The 16,575-nt window shown below is 37.8% G+C and overlaps 1 protein-coding gene across 2 annotated transcripts; it reads left to right on the plus strand.

The window, feature by feature from the left end:
• The first annotated feature begins 1,342 nt into the window (after nt 1-1,342).
• Nucleotides 1,343-4,421, plus strand: LOC129943272 (uncharacterized). Of its 2 annotated transcripts, XM_056052584.1 has the most exons (3): nt 1,343-1,616; nt 1,994-3,579; nt 3,642-4,421. In XM_056052584.1, exons 2-3 carry the CDS (start codon nt 2,004-2,006, stop codon nt 4,163-4,165), a joined length of 2,100 nt encoding a protein of 699 aa, XP_055908559.1. In that variant the 5' UTR covers nt 1,343-1,616; nt 1,994-2,003; the 3' UTR covers nt 4,166-4,421. The 2 variants fall into 2 exon arrangements, with proteins under 2 accessions (XP_055908559.1, XP_055908558.1); XM_056052583.1 differs by having other exon boundaries at nt 1,343-3,579.
• The last annotated feature ends 12,154 nt before the right edge of the window (nt 4,422-16,575 follow it).

A 16,575-nucleotide genomic window follows, 5' to 3' on the forward strand; every position in this document is an offset into this window, starting at 1 on the left:
CATTTTTAAATACTTTTTAAAATGTTAAAGCCTTTTTTAGCAATTTACTCGCCATAAGAGATGATCTACATAATTTTAACATACTCTATCTTCTAACAATTTGTTAAAGTTAAAATCAGCTTGAAAACACCACACCTTCAAATTCATAATTTCAAAAAACTGATAATAAGCGAATTTAGGGCTCTTTTTGCGATCCTAATTTAGTATTTTATAATTTGGTACCTCAAGCTCTTACTCCCTTGATCACGTCGCAAAGTTGACATTTTTGGAGATTTTCAAAACCAGAACAAAATTTAAAAATGTAATGATGGGGTAATTTAGAGCTCATTTTATACTACTAAAGTGCTCTTATCCTGGTTTGATTCAAAAATTCCCTCCCCCTAAAAATTAATATCAAAAGTTCAACCATTTTTTTATTGCATTACCTTAACGAAATTTGAACAATTTTTAAATTTGAAATTCAAAATAAAATTTCTGTGAGTATACAGTTAACCAATCTGTCATTCTGGTTTGCTTACAAGCTAAAATGTCAATTTTCACGCACCCTTAATTCTAATATCAATTCCCCACTGCTAAAGTCAATTCACGACTGCTAAAGTCAGTTCACCACTGCTATAGTAAATTCACAACTTAAATAAATAAATTAGGTGGCGCAACAGTCCATGAAGAACCTGGGCCTAGTGACTTACAACTTTGTGGCCGTTCATAAAATACGTCACGTTAAATCAGCTTTTTCTGACCCCCTCCCCTCCATGGTTACGCTGTGTCACGTTTTCTGTGACTCACCCTAGAAATATTTTGTCACAAAACCGAAGCCCCCCCCCAAAAAAAAATTATAAATTTCAAATGATACTACACAAATTTTGAGAATTTAAATATTTATTTACTTTTTATAATAGATTTTAAATAAAGTATTAAATATCTTTAAAAAAAAAACGAATAAATAAGTATTACAAATTTCTGTTAACCTTCCTGTACTCGCGCATTTTGACAAGACACATACATATACTCGCGCACGGTCTCTCAGACCGAGATTTTTTCTCGTCTCTACGTTCACGAATATGTTTTTTCCAATTAGTTTTGCGGTTTATTTTAAAGAAAGTAATAAAGTTAAATAAAACAAATAGAAAAACATAGGAACTTTATACTTTATTTGGTAGCAATTTCATTTTAAACAGGCTTCTCAAAAAATTTAGTTTTTTTAGGACCTTAGCTTAAAAAATAAAAATAAATATTTTTTTTTCAATAAAAACAAACAAAAACTTAATAATTCATTAAAACAAATAACATCAATTATAAAAAAGTATAAAAAAAGAGTCAGTCTTTATAGGGTAGTGGCACCTGTTACCGAACATCCCCAGTTACCGAACAATTAAACAAAAAATTGCTATATTTTCGTTATTTTACCGTTTTTTTCCATGAAAACTTCACATACATATGTGACCATACTCTCTTTACGCTAAGGTAAAGTATCTCACCAATACAAATACATCTTAAGCATGCAAAATTGCCAGTTCAGTGTTCGGTTTGTTTGGACTCGGTCGTCCCATGTTTTGTAGCCAAATATAATTAGAAAAAGGGTCCCAGAAAAGTTGTTTGAAAGAGAAACTATTCACGTAAGTACTTTTATCAGTATTTTTAATTACATTAGTGCATTAGTTTATTGTTATTTTAAAAGTTTTATTGAAAAAAAGTGAAATTATCTTGTGTTTTTTGACTGTTCGAGAAAAGGAAACCAGAGTTTACCGAGTTTCCTTACTCGAACACGTGTGTTCGGTAATAGGAAACTGTGATTAATTTGTTTTATAGCTTTTTACTACCAAAATTCATCGGGAAATGAATCCTTTATATTTTAGTGTATCACAAACAGTGAAAAAAAGTAAAAATCCTATTTCCGAACGCGTTTTTCTTTGGTGTTCGAAATCAGGAAACTAAGAGTTTTAAGGTATCCTTTTTCCGAACACTAAGTTTTAAATGTCTTTTCGTTTAACAGATGAACAAAAATGGCACCACAAAAGCAAAAATATACAGCTGCTTCGTTAGACCAAGCTTTACGAGAGATAAGAAACAAGTCCATGGGTATTCGAGCAGCTAGTAGGGCATTCGGAGTACCTATTACAACTCTGCATGATAAAATTAAAGGCAGATCTGTGGACAAAATGCAAAAACCCGGCCCATCAAGCGTCTTAACTGAAGCGGAGGAGGGTAAAATTGTGGGATGGCTAACAAATATTGCCAAATGTGGGTTTCCACAAAAACCCAATGAACTTCTCGATGTTGTCCAAAAAATCATAAGAGACGAGAAACGAAAGACTCCTTTCAAGGATGACAGGCCAGGCAAAAAATGGTATTACAGTTTTTTGAGCCGACACAAGGATTCATTAACCTTGCGAACCCCCGAAACCATATCGAAAGCCAGAGCTGTTGTGAAAGAAGAGTCAATAAGAAAATGGTTCAGAGAACTGGAAACATATTTGACTGATGAAAATTGTCGAGACCTTTTGGATGATGCAACACGTATTTTTAACGGAGATGAAACATCATTCAGCCTGGCACCTAAGACAGGAAATGTCATTGGTCCAAGAGGATACCGCAACTTATTTCAAATAAAATGTTCCAATGAAAAAGAAAATATAACAGTTCTTCTGGTTTTTAATGCTAGTGGTGAAACATTGCCACCAGTCGTAGTTTTCCCTTACCAAAAAGTACCATCAAAAATAGTTAATAGTATGCCAGGAGATTGGGTCGTTGGTCGCTCAGAAACTGGGTGGATGCGGACGGAAACATTTTTTGAATACGTTGCGAACGACTTTTCAAATTGGCTAAATCAGCATCACATTAAAAGGCCAGTGCTCCTTTTAGTTGACGGACACAAGTCGCATATATCTATGCACTTAAGCGAATTCTGCTCTAACAATCAAATTATTTTGTATTCCCTCCCACCTAACACAACGCATATAATGCAGCCTGCAGATGTGGGAGCTTTTAAAGGCCTCAAGAGTGATTACAGGAAAACTTTAAGAGAATGGAGCGTTTTACCAGAAAATCATGGTAAAACAGTGACAAAAACGAATTTTTGCCAACTGTTAAAAGTTGTTTTAGATAAGAGTGATCGTTCCCCAGTAATAAAAAATGCATTCCGGAAGTGTGGCTTATTTCCGTTCGACCCCGAAGCCGTTGACTATACAAAATGCCTTCACAATAATTTGGAGAGAGTGAATGAATCCAACAATGAAGTCACGGACGTAACTAAAAATGAGATGGAGACAACAAAGAAAGTTTTGACATTTTTTGAAAGCCAAATTATTGAAAAAGGGATTGACTTTCAAAATTTAATGAAAACTCTATCAGATGCTCACAATAACCTTCCGAGTTCTCAGGTTCCTGAACTACTTGTAATGCAAAATAGTCCATCTTTGCAAACAGAAAATTTAGACGATATGGTACCATCAGCTCAATCAACAAATGACGATTTAGACCTTATTGTAACATCACCTCAAACAACCAATGATGTTTGTATCGACGAAGATATTTTAGAAGAAGCTTTGGAAGAAATTTTGAACCCCCATAGAGAAATCTGTAAGTATACCTACCTACTTCAAATATTCTTGTGAAATGGTTACAAATTTTTATGATTTTAGCTGACAATTTTACAAAAACAATCACTGCCGAATCAGTTACCACAGCCCTTATTACAAGCGAAACCTCTACACCATGCAATAGCCCATCCTCCAGTTTTTCTAAACATTTAACATATCCGGATCCCATAACAAATAAGAAAGGTGTCACATTACTCCCAGAAAATAGAGCCCCAATGTCGATCTCGTCTGCTAAATGGAAAGAGTTTTATAAAAACAGAGAACGGATTAAGCAGGAAAAAAGAAAGGAAATTGAAGAACGCAAAAAGAAACGCAAGATCCTGCAAGATCAGAAACCAAAAAAGAAACAAAAGAAAAAAGTCAATGTTTCAGAAAAGTCACGCAAAAAAGAAATATGTGAACAATGTAACGATGAACTGGACACTGATGCAGAAGATGATGCATTGAAAAACATTGGATGCGACTCATGTAGCAGATGGTACCATTTGTCCTGTACGAAACTCTCTACGAAGACATTCCAAGAAGCACAAAATGAGGATTTTGTTTGCGATTTATGCGCAAATTAAAATAATGAAATAGCCAAAGCTATTGTTTTTACTTATTAATTTTTAATCAATGAAGTACCTTTAATTTTGTCTACTATTTATTTTTTTACTAATTAGTTATAACCTATATTTATTTATTTTTATACAAGTTCCTACGCATAAAGTGTACCTGTAAGTACAAAAAGAGTGATATTATCTATTAAATAGATATATAATAATTATAAAATTTAGCTATAAGCATACCTATATAATCAAATTAATTTTAAGTATAAGAAAACTACAAATGAATTTCTAATTTTATGTTCAATATTATTTTAATTACAAAGTATAGTTACCTACATTACACACCACCTATTACTTACTTACTTACTTAGTAAGTAATAGGTGGTGTGTAATGTAGGTAACTATACTTTGTAATTAGTTATTAATTAGTATTAACTCTTTGAAAACGTGATTCCTATTTTTATTTTTTTTTGCCAATGAACTATTTTTAAATTATAATAAAAAAAAACGTAAAAAGTATTCAAATTTTGCGTTAAAAATGATTTTTGTACGGCTAACGACGTTTTGATTTCAGTGTTCGGAAACAGGAAACTCTTGTTCGGCTTCAGGCAACAAGTGTTCGATAATAGGCAAAATTGGTTGATTTAAATTTAATCTCATTTCTTTTTTTACTGATAGTTTTTATGAGAAAAACTACTTTAATCCATAAAAATATTTGAGATTTTCTTTCAGCATAAATTCATATTACAGTTCTAAACCCGATCAAAGTATTTTTTACAACTTCTTTTTTCTTAAAAGTCCGTAAACTGTTCGGTAACCGGTGCCACGACCCTAATTTTGTAAGGCGTAGCAATCCGAAAATACCATAAATGCATACTCGAGAAAAAAATATTTTTGAAGAGCTAAATGAACAGCTCCCTGTTTGATTATTTCCAGATGATCCTGGACTAGTTTGATCAAGTTTGCACACTTCTAAAATCCTCAGTCTCACTGTTCGTGGCAGACTCAAAATGAATGCCCGTTTTTTAGATGAGGCATTATTAGATCATATGACAGTTTTTCAATAAACTTTCTGGGGCTTGTTTTTGTGTCCATATGTATATGTCCATATTATATATGTAAAATATAAACATCCCTAAAGTAAAACAATATTTTTCACCCACCAATGTTCTAAAATAAAAAAATTACTTACCCAAAAATTGTAACACTTGTACTCGCGTCGGTCTGACAGACCGAAAACACGTAAAAAACACAACACGTCTACCTGGCAAGTGTCCTTGCGCCCAGCTAATCGAAAGAGAATACATATATAGGAAGCTACTGAGAACTTCAAAGATGCACGGATGTTATTTTTCAAGTAAACAAAGAATTAATGATTTGTCGGTCTGAGAGACCAATGCGCGAGTATCAAATCAAATGGGGTGGCGCAACAGTCCGTTGTGAACCAGGGCCTAGTGACTTACAACTCTCAACCATTCCTGTGTGCGAGTACTGTTGTCAGGAATGGAAGGGACCTACAATTTTAGGCCGAATCCGAACGGCTGGTTTGAGAAAGCACTTTTTCATGACAAGAATTACTCTTGAAGGATTTGTCAATTCCTCGCAAGAGGCAGTACCCGCGAAAATTATTTTTTTAAATTAAGGTGGCACAGGCAGGGATTGAACCCAAGACCCCTTGCATGACAGTCCAACGCACTAACCATCATGCCACGGGTACTACGAGTATAGAAAGGTTAAATAGTTCATAGAATAAAAAGTATTAAATTGAGAACAATAAGAAAAAAGCGTCCGAATTAGTTCACTACTATTAGAGACACAGCTGAGCAAATCTCTGGTCACCGAGCGACAAACATATGAGCCATGCCAACATCCAACGGGACACCCAAAAACATTATCACCAAGTGAAAATTCTATTGAACATCAACCATATGTGCAGAGCAACGGCGGCGCTGACAAGAAATTATTCTTCGTCCAGCAGATTTTTGGGCACGAGCGCAACAACAACCACACTAACGCTACGCATCCTCATCATCAACGACGTTGACGATCGAATCGAGACCATCAACATACACGTGCGCAGGCCACACCCTTTTTCATAGTGTCGTGATAAGCGGTACTTGCGACCGGGAAGTAAACATATCAAGTTACAATTTTTTTATATATATTTACTAAATACGAAATAAATGACTTCTATCATGATGAAAATTTAAAAAGAATAATGGGAGTAGTCAAAAGAAATAGGGTAGAGTTGCCAGTAGCAGGCCCCTTAACCGAATTTTCCTACAAAACTTATCATTAAGCCTTAAATTGTTAACTTTTTTCTTTTTTTTATTTATTAAATAGTTTATTAGGTATTTCTCCAAAGATGTAAAAATATAAAACAATAATGTTTTACCGCAAAATAATATTATCTATTGTTTTTATGAAAAAACTCATATTTTCCAATATTCGGCCTCTTGGATCCTGATTTAGGCCACCTTGATTCCTATACTCGGCCCTTCAATAAAAAGGGATATTACTTACAAATTCAACAATTTTATGTTCATCTCTTGCAACAAAAACAACATTTTTCATTATTATTTATATTAAAAATAAAATTAAAAAAATCACAATAAAATCATTTTTGGAAACAAAACCTTCATTTTCAAAAACAGAACAATAGTAAATTCCTAATTTGCTAAACATAAAAAAAAACAAACCTACTTTTAAACATAAAATAATAAATATTTTTACTTTTTAAAACATTAACACAGCTTACAGTTGAATTAAGAAACTATACCTAATAAATTAATTAAAATAATAAATATGAATAGAATAGGAACTTCATTTATTAAAAATAATTACAAGCGACAGAAATGAAATCCTCCTTTTCAGCATCTACAAAAGGCATTGCCGATAAAGGGGTAAATTTTTTATGAAACCACGAATCGCAGTTGTCACAGCCAAGGTTTTTCATCCCCTCGTCCTCAACGTCTGTTAGGACATCTTCATCGCAGACTGGGTATTTCGGGACATTTTTTTTTTCGGGTGTTTTTTGTTTTTTTTTTTCTGCCCTTTTCGTTTGGCGATCAAGCTTCCGCTTCTCAATTTCTGTGGATTTTTGCAGCTTCAAGTGTTCCTTTTTTTTTTTGGAAAATTTTCCAAGCCACAGATGATATCGACATCGGTGGTTTGTCGCTGTTTTGAATCTTTCTTTCTGCTTTAGGGATAGGCTTCGGATATACCAGGTGTTTTTCGAACGGGATCTTTCTTTCTGAAGTTGATTCTTTTAAGAAGCAAAAACAATAAAACTGATATCCAAACTTAAAAATATTTAAGAATCTTACCAACTTCTCCCACAATCTCAAAACACATTTTTTGGAAAAAAAATTTCATCCGTAACATTTAAATCGATAATTTCGTTCGGTTGTTCTAGAATTATACAAGTAGTTTATTATGTTACAAGATCAAAGATACATTCAAACGAAAAATATAAGCTACCTGTGAAACTAAGCCGACTTGACGAGGTACTGTTAACACTTCTAGACACCTGATGCTCAATTTCGCAAGATGGTAATGTAATTTCAAGCGTATCTGGGTCCGAAGGAACTTTTAATAATTCGCCGCTAACATTAACTTCGTAAGTGCCTTCAATATCAATAATATTATCTAGGCTAAATAATAAAAAAAAAATTTGTTCATATTTTCGATAAAATCTTACATATTCGACCCAAATGTTACATTTTGATCCGCTGAAGCAAATTGAAATTGGTAAACGCCAACTTAAAGAAGATTCTAACATTTGGGTCGAATATGTAAGATTTTATCGAAAATATGAACAAAATTGAATTTTGCTTTTGCATTATCTGCGGTTGTGCGTATCCTAGAAAAATGATTTTGATTCTTAAAAGTGGCGCATAGAAATTTCAATTCGCAACAGTAAAGGCAAATCAGATTTTGATCCGCCTTCGCGAACTCAAATTTGTAAACACCAATTTTTTGAAGATTCTAGGTAGAATCTAGTCGTATCAAAATAATTTTTCTTGCTTAAATAAAACAATAACCATTTTTTATGGAATAAAAAAACTCCTATTGGTACGGAGAAATTAGAACCCTACATGCATTTTTTTTGTTAGAATATACCCAGGAATAATTTTACAAAATTTTAAAAGAATTAATAAAAAAAAAAAACATTTAAAAACTTACCGCGTCCTCAGAACTATAGTGATTGGAGCTGCTTGGGCCGTCACCGTCGTCGTCATCTATTATAAACACCATTGAGACGTCTTCAGGTTCCGATTGAGGGATGCAGCGATTCCTGTTGCAAAATATCATCAAAGGCTTTAGTTTCAACTTTCAAGTTAATATTTAGATAATAATAACAAATTTCATTACCTGTGCCTGCGAAGTCGGTTTTCGCAGTATTTTGCAAGGTTTTATTGCACACTGCGCAAAAAGCAGAATACTTGTTATTTGTTTTTCCCAAAAGAAACCCAAGCTCTTGGAAGGCTTTATTTTTGGGTCGACCTGACATATTCCCTTCTTATTAATACATTAACAATTCACTTCTTATAAATTAATGTTTAAATTCGATTTAATCACGGCAACGGCAACCAAACCACGTTCACGTGTCTATACGTTTAGGCAGAATTTTTCGAAATGATTTTATTTATGACATTTAGAGTGATTGTCTACATTGTCGACACATTGTCTACATTATCGACATTGTCGACCGATTTTCTACATTAAAATGTAGACAATTAAAGTCGACACGTAAAGGAACAACACTGGTTGCCACCCATTTTCGTAGCACACATCTGTTCGTCTACACATAGACGATGAAGCATCGGAACAAACCCAAAGCCTTTAAAGCCTTTAATTGTTGAAATGGGTTATTAGTGGTCGAACTCGATGCAACTTGTCGTATCCAGGCTGGCCATTCGGGATCATAGTCGAATTGTCATTGAAATGCAAGAACTGGCAAATTTGTTCGAATCTTATTCGTGACATTGTGGTTCTGATTGCTTTTAGCGAATATCTTCCCCAGCAAGAACGAACATTTGGATAGCGATATACAGACATGAAGAACATGATTCTAACCTCTTGTACATTGGTAACAAATCTGGTTTTAATTTTTTGCTGGCACGCACACAAATTCATTTCATCAACTAGATATTGCATGAATTCATCTGTCACAAAGTAATGAAAGAAATCAAATGGTGTTTTTAAAGCTTTTACTTCAGGAGGCAGCTCTTTTACTCCACGAAAAACGACTTCATTAACATGCAGCTGCATATTTTTTTTCTCCACAACATGGACTTGAATTCTTGATTATCATTCTTCATTGCATTCAAGACACCAACGATTTTGCTTGTATTAGAATGGTCTGGGCCACCTTCCTCTTCTTGTAATTCGTTGTCATTCCAGTCGCGTTTCCGTTTTCTATAACGTGAAGGGGTAACATTAGGCTCAGATATACAGCGGGACTAGATCTGGCGTTTGATCCGAAAGCAACAACAGAAGCAACAGACGTTGATGGCAATGATGCTAAAGCTTACGTTGGGTCTTGGTGACTTACGTCTAAAGCGCTGATATCGAGGCTTGCATTTACTGCATCAATCAAGATTTGACTTGAATTCATCAAACAATGATCAATCAAGAGTTCATCTTCAGAGCAAATAAAATCTGGATCGTCAACATTGTCGTCATCGTCAAAATAATCTTCTCCAGTATCTTCTGGGCTTGAAATTACAAGTTCCTCCATGATCTTCTTGACATTGCTAATTTGAGAAAGCACTTTTTTATGACAAGGTTTGTTTCTGCTATGATGTATTTCATGATCTTTCTTGCACTCTTATTATGAAGGCATGGGATTCTAAAAATCAGACGAGATTTACGGTCAAGGTTGAAAGCGATATTGCTGCACTTCGCAATGAAGAGCTAAACTGAGATCCGCACCTTCCCCCAACAACTTCTACACATTCTCATCTTTTTACTCCTACAACTTCACATCCGCCTCTTTCATTACCACCAACGTTCCTGGATTTATTTAGGTTTCAAGCTGCCATCGGTAAGTACAATATACGGATGGCCTTCGGAAATTATGTTACCAGCAGGTTTTAGCGTCCAAGTAAAAACCATGCTGCCCGAAAAGGCGAATGGAATGAACGCAATGGAGAAGCAGACCGTCATAAAATAGGTAAAATTGGTTTAATTATTTTTCCACAGGGTTATTTTTAACTTGTGGGTTAGTGGTCTGTTTTGTAAAGGCTCTTCCGTGATAGGGTTTTTGTTCGCATTCCTTTCCACATTGGACACTTATATGGTCTTCCTCACTGTAAATCCCTTTCTGCCTTAAATTTATTTGCTTCCTTATCTCGTCCTCGTTCGCAGTCAGAAACGCCTGAGTTACTCGTCTAGGCTGTTGCACTTTTACGAGAGATGATGGAGGGGGAGATTTTCCGTACAGGATGTTGAAAGCTCAGGAATCATACATAGTCCCCCAAGCGCTTAGATTTACTGCCGCTGCTGAATTTTTTACTAACTCATAGAAATCTGGGCAGAAATAGTCATAGTCTAGCGTCTTTCCGAATTTGACATAAACCCAGTTGTTGTAGTCTTCAAACAGGTTTTTTGGAATTGGCTTATTTTTTGAGAACAGATTCATTAACTGCTTCGGTGCACTCACTATTACGTGGTATTATATATGTTTCTTTCTATAAATTTAAGACAAATTCTCTCCTCAGCACCGACTCGCTAATTAGCAATGTATTTAGGTCAGATTGGAACTTGTTTGTCACTCCAAATTGCTTGAGTTGATACAGTAATTTTACCGCCTCGAATAAGTTCCAATCCCATCAAAATTTAATCCGTTGTTTCCCCGGATTGTAGGATAGATGTTATATCAAAAATAACTTGGTGGTTTTTGAGGATTTCCTCACATTCTTTCAATTGAGTCTCGTAAAGCTCACTCCTGTTCACAACCCATCCTATGGTCAATGCCTCGAAAGTTGAGCAAATTGAGAAGAAGTCTTGATCTAATTTCTCTTTTAAAGCTCCGATTGTTTCAAGCAAGAACATCCCTCTGTCGAAGATAGAATTGTTTGGATACCTCCCAAAAATGTCTTCCAATTTCCAATACATATTCAGGCCGAATAGTGATTGCAATCTGTCCCGAAACGTGATCACTTGTGTCGTAGGAAAAGCTATCAATTCAACGTTTACACTCAGTATTGATATATCTCTCTCGAAGTAATTTCCCTTCCAAGCTAGGAAAGATCCCATATAAATGTCCTTGAAACAGATTTCGTCTTTTATAGTTTCTGCCACCCTCTTAAACTTATAATCTTCTGCTAAGGTTCTCAATGAATACTCCACATCTGAGTATTGCTTCTAAGCTCATTGAAATATTCCTCTTTGTGTATCAGTCCACCGTTTAGTGCAGGTATATTGAAATGGTACTTCTGGAGAATCCAGTTACTTGATATTCATCGGAGAAACTTTTGTTAACTGATGACTTAGCCCAGTTTTGAATCGTGGTTATTGGGTCCTTCAAATCTTTTTAGCTCCTTACAATCTCATTTTTATTGAAAAAAATCTTAATATTCTTGTGTCTAAAACAGTTGAAACTGTCCAAATTATTTTGTAACAGTAGCTTGATTTCTTCTCCATATATTGGTGACTGTTCCGGAACGTATGGAAGATATTTCCATATCCATATTCCATGTGCTATATTATGTTCCATTGATGTCTGGCTGAACATCTGGTATCAAGGGTATCAATGCCTTCACAAACTCCATGTTGGAAGACTTGTTCATGCTTTCTGCATCTATGGAGGAAACACTGTCTCAATTTGTTGGCGAATTTTTGTTTCAATATGTTGGTCTCTCCTGAGGACAAATTGCCTGAAAATTATGACAGTGTTTCCTACTTGGATTTCAACATGGGTTTCGGGAAGCTGTAGAAAAATTTCACCATGCTTCTTGGGCTTACAACAAAGCCTACAGGCCATTGTGATGATGTGGGAATATTTCAAAAGCGATGAGCTGAGTTATATCCTCATAGCACATTTAAATACCGGCGCACGTCGCGGAAAACTTATACTCTATGCTACGTTGCAATAGAGGTTCCTATGAACAAAACCCTTCCGCTTGGATATTCATTCGAAATCTCAAGCAAATAATGTTCCCTCCAGCGTGGCGGAACACTCGGGATATGAAGACGCAAGAGCGGAGCAGCCTATAAAGGTAACCGATTTGCAAAGAGATATGGAAGATGAGAAGGACTACGACATGGATGTACCTATGGAAGACGATATTTTGGATACAGAGATCGTTTATGTAGTGAAGGAGGTATCTGACGACGAAGATGTGGATTTTTATGAGCTACAAGAAGGTGTTGATGATGACGACATCACTGAAATGCAGGAGGTTTCAGATGATACATTTGTCGGTGTCTATGTAATAGAGGAAGAGATGGATGATGTCGACAATTCAACATTTTCTGACAAACTTCAAAAAGCAGCTGCTTCTTACTATGCAGGTTTTGTAGCAGGAATATTACTTACTTACTTACTTAAGGTGGCGCTACAGTCCGGGGCGGACCTGGGCCTCAACCAACAAGCGTCTCCAGCCAGCTCGGTCCCTAGCTAGCTGTCTCCAGTTTCGTACGCCAAGTTGGTTGAGGTCCTCTCCCACCTGGGTGCGCCACCTGAGTCGCGGTCTTCCTCTACTGCGCCGTCCCTCGGGATTGGATTCGAAGACCTTCCGGGCTGGAGCGTTGATGTCCATCCGCTCTACATGACCTATCCATCTAAGCCGTTGGATTTTGATTCTGCTAACTAGGTCAGTGTCGCTGTACAGCCCGTACAGCTCGTCGTTATATCTTCTCCTCCATTCTCCATCTATGCGTACGGGACCAAAAATCGCCCGAAGAATTTTTCTCTCGAAGCATCCTAAGACGCTCTCATCTTTCTTTGACAGGGTCCAGGCCTCAGCGCCATAAATGAGAACCGGGATGATGAGTGTCTTATAGATGGTGATTTTACATGCTCGAGAGAGGACTTTACTTCTCAATTGCCTTCTAAGTCCAAAGAAGCAGCGATTTGCAAGAGTTATTCTTCGTTTGATTTCAGCGCTGGTGTCGTTGTCTGCATTAATAGCGGTGCCTAGGTAGACAAAGTCCTTAACTACCTCAAAGTTATAGCTGTCCATGGTGACGTTTTGTCCAAGACGTCGTCGTTCAGTGTCCTTTTTTGATGACAGCATATACTTGGTCTTGCCCTCATTGACCACTAAACCCATCTTCTTCGCTTCCTTCGCAATGCTCAAAAACGCTCCACTGACATCACGCTTTGATCTTCCAATTATGTCAATATCATCTGCGTATCCGAGTAATTGGATGGATCTTTGGAAGATTGTGCCTCTAGTGTTTACGGTTGAGTTTTGCACAATTCTTTCCAGAACGATGTTGAAGAAGTCGCATGACAGTGCATCGCCTTGTCTAAAACCTTTTTTGACATCAAATGCATCGGTAAGATCCTTTCCGACCTTGATAGAGCAGCGTGCATTCTCCATCGTCATTCTGCACAAACGGATAAGTTTGACAGGGATGCCAAAACTAGACATTGCTCGGTAGAGCTCTTCCCTATAGATGCTGTCATACGCGGCTTTAAAATCGATAAAGAGATGGTGGGTATCGATTTGAAGCTCCTGGGTTTTTTCCAAGATCTGCCGTAGTGTGAATATTTGGTCGATAGTGGACTTTCCTGGTCTGAAGCCACACTGATAAGGACCAATCAGGTTGTTGACGAATGGCTTCAGACGTTCACATAATACGGCAGAGAGGATCTTATACGCAATGTTAAGGAGACTGATGCCTCTGTAGTTGGCGCAGTTTAGAGGGTCTCCTTTCTTATGTATCGGGCACACTATGCTGAGATTCCACTCATCGGGCATGCTTTCTTCCGACCAAATTTTGCAGATGAGTTGGTGCATGCTCCCTACCAAGTCATCGCCTGCTGCTTTGAATAGTTCGGCGGTGATGCCGTCAGCTCCAGCAGCTTTGTTTGACTTAAGTTTAGATATAGCTATCTTCACTTCGTCAAGGTCGGGTAGGCGGAATTGTTGATCTGCGTCGCCGAGGTTGAGTGGTTCTATCTCCCTTACAGCGGAGTTCGGTTCGTCATCGCCGTTATATAATTTGGAGAAGTGATCTTTCCATATTCTCAGCATCGACTGTGGTTCTACTACGATGTTCCCTTGATCGTCTTTACAAGCTTCGGTTCGTGGCTGGTACCCTTGGGAGGTTTTTTTTACCTTTTGGTAAAACTTACGAACCTCATTCCTGTTGTGACATCCCTCTATCCCCTCGATCGCGCGCTTCTCATGCTCTCTTTTTTTCCGTCTAAGAAGCCGGTGTTCCTCTCTCCTCTTCTGCTCGTAGAGCTCGCGAGCAGCTCTAGTCCTTTTGTGCAGCGCCGTTTTGTATGCCTCTTGTTTCGCTGCGTGCGCTTGCCGGCATTCGTCGTCAAACCAGGGGTTTCGCTGTGGTGGCCGTGTGAAACCTAGCACTTCAGAGGCGGCATCTCTGATGGCTGCAAGGCAATGTTGCCACTGGTTTTCAATGCTTAATGCAGGAAGCATAGGACTCCTTAGGAGGTTACTAGAGACTCGATCGGAAAAGGACATGGCAGTCTCTTGCGATTGTAGCCGTCTAACGTCGAATCTTCTCACAGTACCTCCTCGTTTTGGCTTGGATCGGGATATCCGTAGCCGTACCTTGGCTACAACGAGGTAGTGGTCCGAGTCAATGTTGGCCTCTCGGAATGTTCGGATATCCTGGATACTGGAGAAGTGTCGTGCGTCGATCGCAATGTGGTCAATCTGGTTGACGGTTGATTGATCAGGAGATTTCCATGTCCCCTTGTGGATATTGAGATGCGTGAACTGCGTACTAGCTACCAGAACGTCTCGCCCCGCAGCGAAATCGACCAGCCTGAATCCGTTGTCGGAGGTGGTGTCGTGTCGGCATTAAAATCTCCTAAGACACTGCTCATATGTCTTGTCCAAGAGCTCGAAGAATATGTCTTTGGTGTCTTCATCTTTCTCCTCTGTTGGGGCATGAGCGCATATTAGGCTTATGTTGGCGAATTTAGCCTTGATGCGGATTGTCGTGATGCGCTCGCTCACACTGTTGAAACTCAAGACTTTTTGCCTGAGCCTAGTTCCAACAACAAATCCACACCCAAATAGACGCTGTCTTTGTTCTCGGTAGCAGTCGCCGTAGTAGATATCGCAGTCTTTTAGTTTGCGTTTACCCGGTCCATCCCATCGCACTTCTTGGATGGCTGTAATATCTGCCTTGCAGCAGTTTAGGGCTTCCGCTAATTGTTCGGCTGCACGTGGTCTGTTAAGGGACCTAACATTCCACGTACATATCCGAAGTTCGTTGTCCTTATTTCGTTTGCGTGGGTTGTCAACAGTGAATCCGTCCGTATCCGAGGCTTGTTGTTGCTTCGAAACTATGATGTTTTTACGTGGCCAGGAAGTCACCCCGACGGCACAACCCCCAACCTGGAGGGCCAGATCCTTAGTATAACTCCAAGGAAGGGGAGCCGGATGAACCGCTCCTTATAGGCCTGGGCTCCGAATATGTCGAAGAAGCCCTATAAGGTGTTCACTAAGTAGTTCGACCTTACTGGAACTGTAGACGCCACCGTTGATTCTATCTCGAGAATTCGTCCGCTGCCGCCTGGATAAGGAGAGGTGCCTTAGTGGAAACACCTCTCCCCCCCTCTCTCGTTTGCTGCCCCCAACAACTTTCCACTGGGGTTGGAACCCAATCTCCAGTTGAGGTACTAGGCACCCGATGTTCACCGCGGGGAGGTGAGAGTAGGAGTTGATAGACAGAGGTGGGTTTTGAGAAAAACCTGTGGACGCTTGTGTCCTCTTGAATGCACATGTCTACCATTTGAACATCAGCAGGAATATTAAGAAATAAATTAAAAAATGTAAGGCTTTTTGTTTAAGGTCATGATGGATGAAAATGAGGAAATATATCCAAGCAGGAAGCAAACTATGCTCATTAAACTAAGAGCATAGCACACCAAGGCCACAGCATCCGAGTTTGGGAGATAAACAGTTCCTTTGATCCTTTTCGGAGAAACTGTTAAAACTCTTAAACTTTACTAGGAGGTACATATTTCAAAAAAGCAACTTGAAAAAAATATTGTTGAAAAGTGGTGTGAAGAGCTGATGACGAATGAAATTTGTGGAACGGACTGTCCCAGGGACTACAAGGAAACGATAGTTAAATTTATTTTGGGAAGACTCATAATAATAACTAACAAGCAAAACAACACAAAATTTAGACAGGTAACACATAAAAATAAGAAAAGGATAGTTTAAGTATTAAGTTTTAAAATATATATATGAAAGGGCCTAGAAGGA

This window comes from Eupeodes corollae, chromosome 1 (genome assembly GCF_945859685.1).
Source record: "Eupeodes corollae chromosome 1, idEupCoro1.1, whole genome shotgun sequence".
Taxonomy (NCBI): Eukaryota; Metazoa; Arthropoda; class Insecta; order Diptera; family Syrphidae; genus Eupeodes; species Eupeodes corollae.

Bases quoted from the DNA above. Each gene is read 5' to 3' on its own strand.
- LOC129943272 (XM_056052583.1), top strand. From the start codon at position 2,004: ATGGCACCACAAAAGCAAAAATATACAGCTGCTTCGTTAGACCAAGCT. The intron at 3,580-3,641 runs GTAAGTATACCT...TTATGATTTTAG, and splicing joins GAACCCCCATAGAGAAATCT to CTGACAATTTTACAAAAACA.